Raw genomic sequence first — 12,937 nt, forward strand, 5'->3', positions numbered from 1 at the left:
CCCTCGGCCGGACCGTCCGCGTGGCTGAAGGCAGTCGTATGAACGTCTACATTTTACTGGACACATCGGGAAGCATCAGAGAGCAGGACTTTGAATTATCCAGAGGCGCCACCATCGCTCTCGTCCAAAAGGTCCAGACAATAAAACACATTGTTGTGTTCCTGTGTGTGTGTGTGTGTGAGAAACATATCGCCTTCATGTCTCCTCCATTTCCCTGCTAGTTGGACAGCTACGAGGTGCAGCTGAAGTTCCACGTCTTGTCCTTCGCCAGCGAGGCCAGAGACATCGTGGACATCAGAGACGCGGACACGAGCGGCAGCGTGGACGACGTCGTGTACAACCTGGAGCAGTTCGACTACCACAGTAGGACTCGTCGTGGTCGTCGCCGCTTCCTGTTCAAAGTCCAAACTGAAAACATGCGTTTGACGGTTCACACTGTCTGTTCGCCCGCAGGCCACGGGAGCAGGACGGGCACCAACCTCCACGCCGCGCTGCGGCGCGTCGGCGAGGTGATGAGCTACTTGAAGAACAGCGGCGGGAACCGTTTCAACGAGACGCAGAACATCGTCATCATAGAGACGGACGGTGAAGACACACACACACACACACAGACGTGTGAAAAAGCATCTGTTTTACATGGTTCCTCTTCCGCTCAGCGTGTCGCCGCCGCTCATTCTCTATCCGCGTCCGCAGGTCACTCCAACACCGGCAACAAGCCTCTGCTGGCCCTGAACCAGATCCGAAATCTGCTGGGCTACAGCCACACGACCCAGGATCACACCGACGAAACAATGCTGGGTATCAACGCTTCAATACACCTTACACACACACACACACAGTATTTACATTTGAGCTACGCTACTGATTCTAAAGAAACACTTTCACTGGTCAGAAGCAGCTTTATTGGTCATGTGTGTTTACACATATGTGGAATTTGACTCTTCGTACGTATATGTAAACACACGATTGTGATCATAAATCAGATGTGTTGGTTTTTAAGTGTGTGTGATGTGCATGTAAACCGGAGGCGGGCTGTGGATTTTCTACCTGTGCCTTCAATGCTACAGCTCGGTGCGGCGGAAAAATACTTCAAATACATTTAGTCTGTTTGTGAAAACCAATTAAATTATGAAATAGCTATAACTTTGTGATTCTGTTCAGGCCAACGGAGAAGACTCATCCTGTGAATACAAAAGGCAACGAGTCTTTATTTGTTGCGTTTTGTTCAGACGTCTATGTATTCGGTATCGGGGATCGAGTGAACAGAGATCAGCTGAACTCTTTAGCCTCGAAGAAACGCGGCGAGAAGCACGTCTTCGTGGTGAAGGACTTCCAGATCCTGGGCCACGTGTTCAACAGCATCATCAGTGAGTAGGAGTGTTATGCCCGTGAGTGTGTGTGTGTGTGTGTGTGTTCTGTCTTACACTACGAAGCTCATTGGAAGTGTAACACCGACACTTGACATGCTCGTGCTTCACCTCTCAGGCGACAAGAGCGTGACGATGTGTGGAGTCGCTCAGGAGCACGACGGGAAGCAGGCCCGCACCCGGCCCTGGCACGTCAGCTTGTTGACGGCGCCCAAGGTCAGTGACTCTCCGTCTGTTTGACATTTCAGATTGGCTATTTTCTTTTCTCTCGACGCTCTCCTCCCTCGTAGAAGGGGCCGTGCGTCGGGTCCATCGTGAGCCCGAACTGGGTGCTGACGGCCGCTCACTGCCTTGTCCGAGCCAGCACGGACGTCCCCGAGCAGCTGCACATACGGCACGGTCAGTACGGAGAAAAGCTTTCTGGAGATTCAGGGGGATTCAGGGGGAGCGAGAGAGAGAGAGAGAGAGAGAGAGAGAGAGAGAGAGAGAGAGAGAAAATAGCAAGAATGGACTGAAGAGGGGTGAAGCGGGCCGATGGGAAAACGGCTAAGTCGAGTGAAAAAAAGAATTTGTCCTGCAACAATCTTTAAGTAAATTAGCAGCAAAGCATAAAAACACACAGCAAAGTGTCAGAACAATGTATTGCCACGTAGGTTTTTTACATACAAGGAATTTGTCTTGGCGGAAACGATAGACACAAGAAATAGGAGCGTATTCAATTTACAATAGAACAAAAAATTTAAATAAAGTGCGGAGACAAACTTTAAACAAGTGTAAAGTGACAGGTGTGTATGAAGTATGAACACTAAGGTAATCATTACTTCCCAGGCGGTGCACATTTATACACACTTAACAGACATGACGGCTGGTTTCAAATGTTTTCTCATGATGTTGAAGCTGGAGAGGGACTTTTAGAAACATACAATCTGATGTAGAAACATACAGCAGTGCCCACCTGACACATGTTCACCTTGAGAGCACATGTCTAGCATAACATTTCTTTGGCTTCGGTGCTCTACAAAAAGCAAACGGCGGCTCTGGATCAGTTCTTTTCCTGTTTTCCGTCCTAACGAGCGGCTCCGTCCGGCTCCCAGGTGAGGGCATGGCGGTTTCCCAGAAGGTGCTCGTTCACCCGGAGTTCAACGTCAGGGCGCTCGCGCGCAGGAACGTGTCGGAGTTCTACGACTACGACGTCGCTCTGATTCAGGTGAACGGGAGCATCCCGCTCTCCTGGGGGGCCAGGTGAGACAGTGAACACACCTTACCTCACCTCACCTTACCTTACCTTACCTTACCTCACCGCAGAGCTAAACTCAGGATTTTAAATCAGAAGCTTTCAAAATTTTGAAATGAAAAGGGCGTGTCTGGAAATTTTTGCCATTTTCTAGCTTAAAAAAGGGAATAAATCTGTTGCAACTATCATATGTGTGTGTGTGTGTGTGTGTGTCTCCTACAACAGACCTATCTGCTTGCCGTGTACCATACCAGGGGATCGAGCCATGAAGAGAGTCAACTCCACCTGTCAGCAGCACAGTACGTGACCTTTTGACCTTTTCCGCCTCTCAAAAACCCCCCAAAAAAAGACATTGATATATTATAAAGAGTACGCGACGACTCGTTCCGTATCCTCTCATGATTCAGGGCAGGAGCTGCTCCCGCACGAGGAGACGCCCGCCTTCTTTATCCATAAGAACAGCAAACTCAAGCACACGCACGTCCACACGGGGAGTCAGGTGAGGTGACGGAGGGAAAAGAGAAACACGTCGTTGCGATCAAAAGCGTCAGTCGTTTTTTTTCTTCTTCTCGAAACCGTCGCGCAGAGGCCGAGCTGCGTGGAGAAAGCGAGGCGGACGCTCAGAGAGCCCACCGACGTGACCCTGGAGGAGTACGTACCCGACAGATTCCTCTGCTCCGGCGGATCCGCGGCGTACCAGGACGCCCTCAGCTGCAAAGGTCTGGACGCCGCGTCAGTGAATTCAGTTCAGTGCAGCGGTTCTCAAACTTTTCTCTGGCACGCCCCACTTTGGAGGAAGCAAAATGTCCTACTTTGTCCAAAAGAAAATGTAAATCCCTTCCAAGTAAACCAGATTGTCCAGTCATATACACATCTTGGGATCCATCTGGGTAGTAAATTAATCTGGAATAGGAACACTAGAGGAGGCGTAAATCCTTTCTTCATGTTTCTTATCAGGGGATCTTAGCTCGAGTGTTTTAACCAACACCTTTAGTTTAGTTTTTTAGATTCAGCCCCTCCATGTGTCTTGTTCCATGTGGCTTTTTCCTTTGTAATGTGTTTGTCTGCTGCGCACTGTGAACTTTGTCTGTTGTCGTCTGTATGGCTTTTGGGGATCAATAAAGTTTTCTAATCTTTACACCGGGGCGTCTCTCTCTTTGGCACAGGGGACTCCGGCGGATCCTTGTTTCTGCAGAAGAGGAAGCGCTACTTTCAGGTCAGAGAGGCACTTATTGAAGCTTTACTATATTATATTTATGAGTCATTTCAATCGGCACCATGTGGACGTTTTGTCTCGTTTCCATCCCCCAGGTGGGAGTCGTGAGCTGGGGCACGAGGGACCCGTGCAGCCAGACCCACAAGGACACGAAGCCGCCTCCAGACGGCCGGGACCTTCACATCGACCTGTTCCAGGTGATGCCCTGGCTGAAGCAGCATCTCGGGGAGGACGTGCAGTTCCTGCCGGATGTCGACTGAGAAGCAAGAGCGCGACGCGGGATTCAACGGTTTAGCGTTTAAAAAAAAAGTAAAATGGCTGCAGAGGTTTATCAGTAACAAGTGTCTTTCTCTTCTTTGTTAAACAGAAGAAACTGGCACAGACTTCTTTCTTTTAGTGCTAACAGTTTGATGAAAGACCTTTTATCTGTGCGAGGAATGTTGGAATAATCACAGACATTGATGTCAAGTTGTTTTTCCCAAAGCTTTATTGTCAAAAGTATAACATGATTTTCACAGCTGTGGTGTAAAATCACTTTTTCAAGGGGACGGAAGCTTCTTTTTCATACAAAACATTAAAAAGAAAAGTAATTATTGTTGTTTTTAGTGATTCTTTCTTACCCCAACATATAATGGAAATATACACGTACATTCGTATGACTACGTCGAGTTGGTAAGAGCCCAAACGAGCTGAAGCTAACAGACTAACTTGGTCTCACTCTTTTGTTTTTCCTGTGAGGATTTGAAAGGCGTTAGGAAGCCGGCCGGCCAATCAGCCCTCTGAAAACTGCCGGTACAAAGTCTCTGATTGGCCGTCCTTGAAGTTCGGGACAAAGTGGATCTGCAGGATCTCGCAGAATCCCTCGGTGAGCGCAGGAGCCACGAAGTGTTTCCTGTCCAGACAGAGAGTCAGAGGTCAGAGGTCAACACCAGAGACGATGCTGAGAAGAGCTTCTACTGCAGGGATTTAAACCCCCACTGTGTCAGAATCTCATTTCAACACAGAAACAAATACAATCTGAGCATCACTTACTTGTAATGGTGGAAAATCATGTCGCTGACCTTGGCGTGTTTAGTGTTCGATGGAGCCATCTCACGGAACTGAGAACAACAAGGCGTTAAAATAATAATAATAATAAATAATGTTTATAAAATACAAAAACTAAATAATTACAAAATCACAAATGAAATAAAATAAATAAATAACGTACAAAAACTAAATAATTATAAATAAAATAAATAAATGAAATACAAAAACTAAAATTACAAATTTAATGAAACAAATAAATAAATAAAATAAATCCATATTACAATAAATAACAGACAAAAAGTAAATAATTCCAAATGAAATAAATAAATAAAATAAAATAAAACAAATAAAATAACCCCTGCCAGAATCAAACAAACCAAAGCGTGGAGAGGAGGAGCGACGTACCCGGTTGTTGTGCTTGGCCTCCTCCAGAGAGGCTGAGAAGTGGAAACAGCGACACTGCACACCTGCTGCCTTCGCCACGTCCACATACCTGGAAAACACACGCAGGGTATTTATTTATTTACTGGGTTCACAAACAAAGAAAAACAATTGCAGGTACAAGCTGCAGGCCGCAGCGACTTGTGTGTTTGAACCAGATTAAAGAGCCGGAAGAGGATTAAAAAGGACCCAGAGGGATGCACTCCAGAGAGAGAGAGATCCTGAGCGTATATGCACACTGAAACATGCAGGGACACACACACACAGACACACAATGAGTTGTGCTTCACCGTTTGCGAGACTCGGGGTCTGGGTTGGTGTTGTCCACAGCGACGCTGCGGCCTTCTTTCAGGGCGCGCTCGCACGCCGAAACGCAGCTCTGCCACGAACCGAGTGTGTCCTGATAGAGAAAGAAACAATGAGTCACCGGGGACTTCAAGGACTTCACCTTGAATGAGGAAGGTAGCGCAGTAGCAGCACTTTAGCAGCACTTAAATGTCTCTTACTGATCGCACTTTGTAGTTTGACTTTATTAAAGAAATTGTACTTTCCTGATTCTTGTTGGCACTCACGGTTGAATGCACTTATTGTGAGTCGCTTTAGATAAAAGCGTCAGCTAAATGACATGTAATTTAAAGGAAAGAGCCAAAAAATCATAATGACCTTTGTGTTGGCGTTTCTCATTATTGTTCTAATAACAGCATCTTTAAAACAGTTACGCAACGTGTGTGTGGAAGCAGAAAAGCTGGAATGAAACCAGATGTTCTTTAAAACCCGCTCACCCTGTTGACGTACACGTAGCCTTTGGGGACGACGTGGGCGTGGAAGAAGGTGGATTTCCCGGCTGTGCGGGAAGAGAGGAGGAAACAAGGTGAACGTGGTGTTGGTGTGAGGGAAGGGAAGAGGAGGCGTGCGTCGTGAGGGTTAAACCGCCCGTTGTCTCTCACATGCAGGGAAACCCACGGCCACGACGACCTCGGTGCTGCCGGAGGTCAGCGAGGCGGTCGGAGGGTCGTACAGCGCGGCGGCGGAGCCAAGCGTCCTCTGGAGGTTCAGGTAAAGAAGAACATGAAGATTCTCAACAAACCGAAGAAGAAACACACACACAGTGCACAGCGAGTATGTTCACTGTACTCACAGGGTCAAAGCTAGGCAGGCTGTAGGGGGCGCTCTTCCAGCCCAGGAAGTACTCCTCTGGGGTGTGGAACTGCACTCCGATGTTCAGAGCAAACTGCAAAAACCAAAAAAAAAGGAAGAAACTTCTAAGTAAACGCTCACATTGGTTTAAATTCTTATCTTTCACTCATTAGGGTTCAATAGGAAGCATGTAGTGACATTTAGGATGACACACACACACACACTCACACACGACCCTCAAGGCAGGATTGTGAGGAGCGGCATGTAGCGTTTGAATATGGCATCAGTGAAGCCACCTGTGAGCAGGAGTGTGAATGGCTGAGGCGACGCCTCTAATGAATCCATCACGTCTCACCAGTCGGTCGCTGCAGGAGAAATCCTTCTTCTTCCTCCCTGGAGCCCAGTTCTCTGGCCTTCCTGCAGCATCTGAGCACACACACTGGAAGTTAGACGCAGACAAAGGAACAGACACCTGCACCACTCTGCTGTCTTTAAAAAAATATTCATCTGGTTTATTCTATATAATATGTGTGTGTGTATGACGAGAGAAATGTGAGACCGGAGCTAATAGAGCTGATTCTGTATGTGTGTCTCTGTGTGAGTGTGTGTGTGAGTGAGTGTGAGTCAGTGAGTGAGTGTGTTGTGTGAGCTAGCAAGACGGTTATTTTTGTTGCATTTCTGCACTTTTATGATTAGTTTTTTGGTGTAGCATTAAACAAAAATCAGCTTCAAGATTTCAGCTAGTTTGTTTTTCGGGTTTAAGGAAGTAGGCTTGATCCAAAAGTTGAATGCGATACCATATCAGACCACTGAGAGGCGCGGAAAGTTTATCCTGTTGTGCGACACACACACACAACGCTCACCTCCGACGTAGAACGTCTCCGTCTTGTCCACGGTCACGCCGCCGTTGGCCTGAGCACGAAACACCAGAGAAGTCAGAGTTAAAACCAGAAACGACTGTTTATTGTCAAACAGGACCTCGCCGATGGGATTAAAGGGCGGCTCTCGTGACTCATCTGAATTTGCGTGCAGTGATGATCACTTTTGTTTCCCTCCGTCGCCGTGCAAACACGGCACCCGAGGCGTGGCGCTTCTACAACACGGGTGTGTGTTCATATTAATCCCTCTCTCTCTCTCTCTCTCTCTCTCTCTCTCTTAACATTCACCTTCTCACACAGGTGATTCCACATTCCTATCACCGGCTTCCTGTAGACTCCAGGGCTGGTGGAGACGAACACCTGAGACGCAGAGACACACGCGTCCGTTGGTTTTGAACAATAAATCAGGAGAACGGCGAGAGTCAGAAAAAAAAAAAAACCCGCAACACGACCGACCTGCACGGGGAGCTGCAGCGCGGCGAGGATGTCCTCCACTTTGGACTTGAAGTCGTCTGGTTGCAGTTTGCCTCGAGCGATCCCCATCTGGTTGGTGAAGAACACCACCTGTAGGAGGCGGAGAGAGAGAGGGGGGGAGGGGGGACGGGGGTAAAACACAGTGACACATTGCACAGGTTGCTACATCTTCTAAACTGTTGCATTGTGGGTAATCCTCACCTTGAATCCTCTCTTGAGCAAGCTGGCCAGCCGGGGCTGAATCTCAGGGTACAGGATCCTGATCAATGGACGCAAAAGCTGATCAATATTACGATGAATCAGAGAGAGACTATTTCAAAAGGGAAGGTGCAGACAAACCTCCAGTCGTCTGGAGAAGTGGGAAAGACTTTCCCCGACTTGGTGGTGATGATGCAGCCGTCGATGTCAAACCCAGCAATCTGCACGACGAACAATAAAACAATAAACTGCAAACCACAATTATTTTCATTTTTGATCAGAAAAGATGGAAATGGATGGATTAAAGTTTTCAACCACAAAACTCTCTGATCTCAGACGCTGAAACCGGTTTCAGCTGGAGGATTAATCACTGAAGCCGCTCTATTGGAAACGGCTCCCACCTTTTCACTCCCTCTGACGCCAGCAGCCGTGTAGAGCATCAGGCTGCCGATCTGCTCCCAGCTGCTCTGGAGACATTCCTTCGAAGAGGATGAAGAGGACGACGAAGGCCGGGTGCCGTTACCGCTCTGCGTCATCGACTTCTCTGCCAACTCCTGCAGCTGCTTGAGCTTCTCCTCCACCATTCTCTCCTCGTCCTCATCTTCGTCCTCCTCTCCTCGTCTTTGGCGCTTCACCTCAGGGCCTCCGCTCTCTGGACTCAGATGTCTTTTAGTGGACTTTACAGGAGAAAAAAAACATTATTATTATTAAAGTTGCTAGTCTTCAAAGTTGTTATATTTACAGGAGTAGGCAAATAAGATACATTAAATAATACATGTGTTGAAACAACAAGGAGTAATTTGAAAAACTGGATTAAAATACAGTTTAAATAATGTTGCAAATTCTCTTTAAACGGATTCAATTTCATTCTGTGGCACCAAAATGTTAATCTTTCTTGTGATCCAGTGTTAACTTTGAACTTACACATGTGTTTTTATTTTATTTTTAATGAATTGAGCAAAAATAATCAATTCCCTTCCAGAAATTTAAAGGACAGATTAAACCGAGAATCTGAGTTTTATGACGATGGCGCTGAATTTCTCTCAAGAAACCAGTTCAGCTCAGTGGGGATTTGTTTTTTATCTTCTTTTATTTGGCCATTTTGTTCCATTTATTCAACCAACAAGGAATCAAAAGTTCTCTCTCGGGCCGATACAAGTGACATCATGCTAACTAACTGACTTTTGAGATAGCTTGCAATTGTGTTCAGGAACACAGAGCAGCTTAAACTTAATGATTCCCTCTTTTGATTCTCTCTTTTATAGTCTCTTTACTAGATCCAGACAGCAAGCACAATAATATATGTATGTTAGTTTAGGTAAGCGAGCATCTGGCTTCACTCGGACTAAAACTAAGACAACATCCTTGTTGGTGCCCTAATATGTGTCAATACAATAATTAACATGTGAGACCTTCATGGGAGAGGTAGAAAAGAAATCCTTTAAACTGCGTTTGGGGATTGAACTGGACTGCGGCCCTTTGTCTTTCCCGGTCCTTCCTCCTTTTGTCTTGTCGGTGGCTTTCAGGCCTTTCTGTGCGCTGCTGGGGGCCGTTCCGTTTGAGCTCGGGGAGTAGTGCAGTTTAAACGGGTGGCTCTGGTAAACCAGGAAGAGGGTGCCACCGTGGCTGAGTTTACCGGACTGGCTCCGGCCCAGTTTCTCACCGTCCAGGAAACTGGGATTGGCCCCCAACTGTTGGAAGAAAAATAAGATATGCGTGAGCTTTGGAGCGCATCCTGTATGCATACACAGCTAGTTCAAAGGGTGTTGGATAGCCAGGGTGTGTCTAGACGATGACATAACTAAGTGAATCATGAACTGTGCCAATGGGATGGGACTCCAGGTTTGTTTTCATACCTGAGTGACAACAACATCCTGGTCTGCGTAGCAAGCCACCACCTTCACTGAAAGAAACCCAAGGAAAACACCTATTACCATAATGGATACTCACAGACACATAAACACACACAGTTGGATGTTCATTTGGAGCAGAATGGTGACAATTTTTGAGAATTATTTAATAGACTAATCCACTTTTTTAAGCAATAATGCAGAAACATGCAATGTGCATGTCAGCTTTACTAAATGTCCCTTAATAGACGAGATGACTAATCGAGAACAAAAGCAGATGAATCAATAATGACAGATGATTGCAGCTCTGTATTATTTACATAGGCACAACTACTGTGGCGAGATACTGAAGACACCTTTTCTATCAATGTTGGTATTTGCTTCCCCATCGAGGGTCTAATTTCATTATTTTCATGAAGAAAAAAAAAAGCAGTGTTGAATTACTTGCTTTTAAATTAAACTCAGCAACTTCTCCACGTGCACTCTCACTGTTATTATAAGCAGAATTAATTAATGGCTTGTGAACTGCTTTCACGCCAAATGGGCTGCGTGAAGTGTATTTCTTCGCGTGAGGTGTCATAAATAAAACGTCCTCACCCTGGTGCCTGGAGCACTTCTTGTCGGTGACTCCGGTGTCCGGGCCCCGGCCCAGAATCACTGCCCGTCCGTCCTGCAGCGGGACCCGAGCTCCAGAGCGGCCAACCAGCGTGCACGACATCTCCGCGAGCGGCTCCCACTTTGAGCTTTAATGGCGTGTTTGTGGAAGATTTAATTAATTTAAAAAGTATGAACCGAAACACAGAAACAATATACTTATCACACGGAGGCGCCCGCGTTTATTACACGCGTGACACGTTACTATGTTTTGCTACAACTTCTTTGTATCTAGCCGGTTGTCAGTGAAGCAAACCGGATGGGGGCTTATTTTGAGGGTGCACCCGCTGTCCAGGGTGAAAATAGGCTCGTTTGGAAACGTGACGTCCTTGAATGTTCCGCTCATGATTTTTGAGTTTTCCGGGATTTCAAACGTCTTATAATTCTTGATGATTGTCAGAAAATAAAAGCCACGCCCCCACCACGGTAAAGTATACTTCATCTCATTGAATTCAGATTGTTTTTAAAAAAAAGTAAAAATGTTGTTTATTCTGCATCGTAATGAGTTTCGGGCTTGAGTGTTGTGTAGCACAGAAAGTTAACATACCTGAGCGACTGAGCTGTTTGCGTCTCCACCCAGTCTGTCAGACAAAAGTAAAAGAGAAAGAGAAAAAGGTAAGATCAAGACACACGCATGAAATAAGACAAGATGACACATTTTCTATTCCTGTACTTACTTCCTAGTTTGGATGCATCACTTCTATATGCGCATAGATTTGTCTAATTAGAAAGAAATGCCAGATCGTCACCTTTCCTTCTTGTTATACTATTTAATCTTATGTTTTTAATGACTCTACTATGGCATATTTTCGAAACACGGTTTGTGACTATACTAATGTAATGTTTGTTGAAGAAAACCTTTTGGTTTTTACTTTAGTTTGTTTAATTTAGATGCGACATAGAAAATGTTTCAGACATATTTCAGCAGAGCGTTCATGTTATATTCACGTTATTTCTAACTTTATATTCAAAATGTGCCATATTGAAAAGAATTAGAATAGCCCCACACAACACAGACTTTTGACATTGAAAGAGGGGGTGCTGGTGTTTGCAAAAAGCAGATATATTATACTATTCAACCATCATTTAAACACATATGGTCTTGCTGCTTTATTTTACTGCCACTATGTTGTGCTCTAAACATCCACAAACATGTACTGCCCCGACAGGATAAGCAGGTTCAGGGTGTATTCACACACTGCGCATGATGACAGACGAATGGGTTTATACAGACTATCTATTGATGTTTGAACTGGTTGTAGTCACTGAAGTCCCACCTCCTGTTTTTATTCTCCACCAACTACTCAATGCTGTTCTCACTTCTTTTCCCTCTTTTCTCCTGTCAGCTGGTGTCCTTGTTGGATTGCCTGTCTGGAAAACTGTCTCATAATACAAGCAGAAAGACAACTTGAATTTCAGGTAAGACAAATACTTTTTGCTTTTAGGTGTTGTTTTGGGGTAAACACCTGGTACCTATGCTATCAGCAGTAGAACAATATATATATATATATATATATATATATATATATATATATATATATATACATATATATATATATATATATATATATATATATATATATATATATATATATTACAATATGTAAATAAAACAAGTTGTTGATTTAATCTAAATCTGTCAACTACACAACATACATCTAGGTGCAACTGTTTAACTACACATCTGACTTTACTCTTCAGCCTCTTCATCCGATCTTCAGAGCATCGATCCTTCTCGCCATGTCCACCCAAACCAAGGAAAATCCCCTTGAAGGGGCCTATGTGACCCTGATGAGAGGCATGAGAGAGCTGGACCTCCGTGGCCCCTTGGTCCCCAGTGACCTGGTGCTGACTGGAGACCACGCCTTTCCTTTAGCAATGAACAGCAAAGGTCAGGTCCTGATGGCGGCCTCTCTGTACGGCCGTGGGAGGATTGTGGTCCTGGGTCACGAGGGCTACCTGACCACCTTTCCTGCTCTGGTGGAGAACGCTCTGACCTGGCTGAGAGGAGACAGATCCGACAATGTCTCTGTGGGGGTCCACACAAACGTCAAGAAAGCCGCCGATAACCTCAGCAAATCCAGCTTCCAGGTCACCGTTGTCGGGGCCTTTAGTGACAATCGGGCGGTTGGTGTGTACGTGACGGACGCCTACAGCGTTGGTGCGGACGTGAAGGACCTGGTGGCTTTTATGAAAGCCGGAGGAGGAGTGCTGCTGGCAGGGCAGGCGTGGAGCTGGTCTGCAGACCACCCGAAAGAGAACGCGCTGCTTCAGTTCGATGGCAATAAGGTTTCTGGTGTATCAGGGATCTACTTCTCTGACCACGCGGGTGAGGTAGAGTGCCTGCCTGTCTACCCGCAGATTCCATCTTCCTGGATGGCCGTCGTGTGAGTGTTTAATGTACTTTTCATGTATTGTTTTTAATCTTAAAACCTCTCTGCATTCTTGGCCCTCCACTT

The 12,937-nt window shown here is 45.8% G+C and overlaps 3 protein-coding genes across 3 annotated transcripts; 2 read left to right on the forward strand and 1 right to left on the reverse strand.

Annotated features, from left to right (window-relative positions):
* Window positions 1-8: 8 nt before the first annotated feature.
* On the forward strand, window positions 9-4,077 carry LOC137801432 (complement factor B-like; the record flags this gene model as incomplete). Its single annotated transcript, XM_068598839.1, has 13 exons — window positions 9-131; window positions 222-363; window positions 454-585; window positions 694-798; window positions 1,230-1,367; window positions 1,486-1,583; window positions 1,658-1,766; window positions 2,462-2,609; window positions 2,827-2,900; window positions 3,009-3,100; window positions 3,188-3,320; window positions 3,768-3,817; window positions 3,913-4,077. Coding segments are annotated over 13 exons (1,509 nt in total), but the record flags the coding sequence as incomplete, so codon positions are not given.
* Window positions 4,078-4,341: 264 nt separating this feature from the next.
* On the reverse strand, window positions 4,342-10,728 carry LOC137801431 (bifunctional polynucleotide phosphatase/kinase-like). The gene is made up of 17 exons (XM_068598838.1): window positions 10,422-10,728; window positions 9,831-9,877; window positions 9,387-9,665; window positions 8,376-8,651; window positions 8,116-8,195; window positions 7,978-8,035; window positions 7,759-7,866; window positions 7,591-7,662; window positions 7,288-7,336; window positions 6,780-6,850; window positions 6,426-6,518; window positions 6,235-6,331; window positions 6,070-6,131; window positions 5,578-5,687; window positions 5,252-5,339; window positions 4,850-4,917; window positions 4,342-4,709 (listed from the first exon to the last, which is right to left on the reverse strand). Exons 1-17 carry the CDS (start codon window positions 10,540-10,542, stop codon window positions 4,589-4,591), a joined length of 1,800 nt encoding a protein of 599 aa, XP_068454939.1. The 5' UTR covers window positions 10,543-10,728; the 3' UTR covers window positions 4,342-4,588.
* Window positions 10,729-11,772: 1,044 nt separating this feature from the next.
* On the forward strand, window positions 11,773-12,865 carry LOC137801430 (TRPM8 channel-associated factor homolog; the record flags this gene model as incomplete). The annotated part of the gene is made up of 2 exons (XM_068598837.1): window positions 11,773-11,897; window positions 12,180-12,865. A coding segment is annotated over exon 2 (647 nt), but the record flags the coding sequence as incomplete, so codon positions are not given.
* Window positions 12,866-12,937: the final 72 nt, after the last annotated feature.

The sequence above is a fragment of the Clinocottus analis genome, unplaced genomic scaffold (genome assembly GCF_023055335.1).
Source record: "Clinocottus analis isolate CAN_PGR_092001 unplaced genomic scaffold, fCliAna1.0.p SCAF_404, whole genome shotgun sequence".
NCBI classification, from domain to species: domain Eukaryota; kingdom Metazoa; phylum Chordata; class Actinopteri; order Perciformes; family Cottidae; genus Clinocottus; species Clinocottus analis.

Excerpts from the sequence above, each read along its gene's own strand:
- LOC137801431 (XM_068598838.1), bottom strand. The coding sequence starts at position 10,542 with ATGTCGTGCACGCTGGTTGGCCGCTCTGGAGCTCGGGTCCCGCTGCAG. Across the intron at positions 8,652-9,386 it reads TTTCTACCTCTCCCATGAAG|TCCACTAAAAGACATCTGAG; the intron begins GTCTCACATGTT and ends TCTCCTGTAAAG. Across the intron at positions 7,663-7,758 it reads CGCTGCAGCTCCCCGTGCAG|GTGTTCGTCTCCACCAGCCC; the intron begins GTCGGTCGTGTT and ends TCTGCGTCTCAG.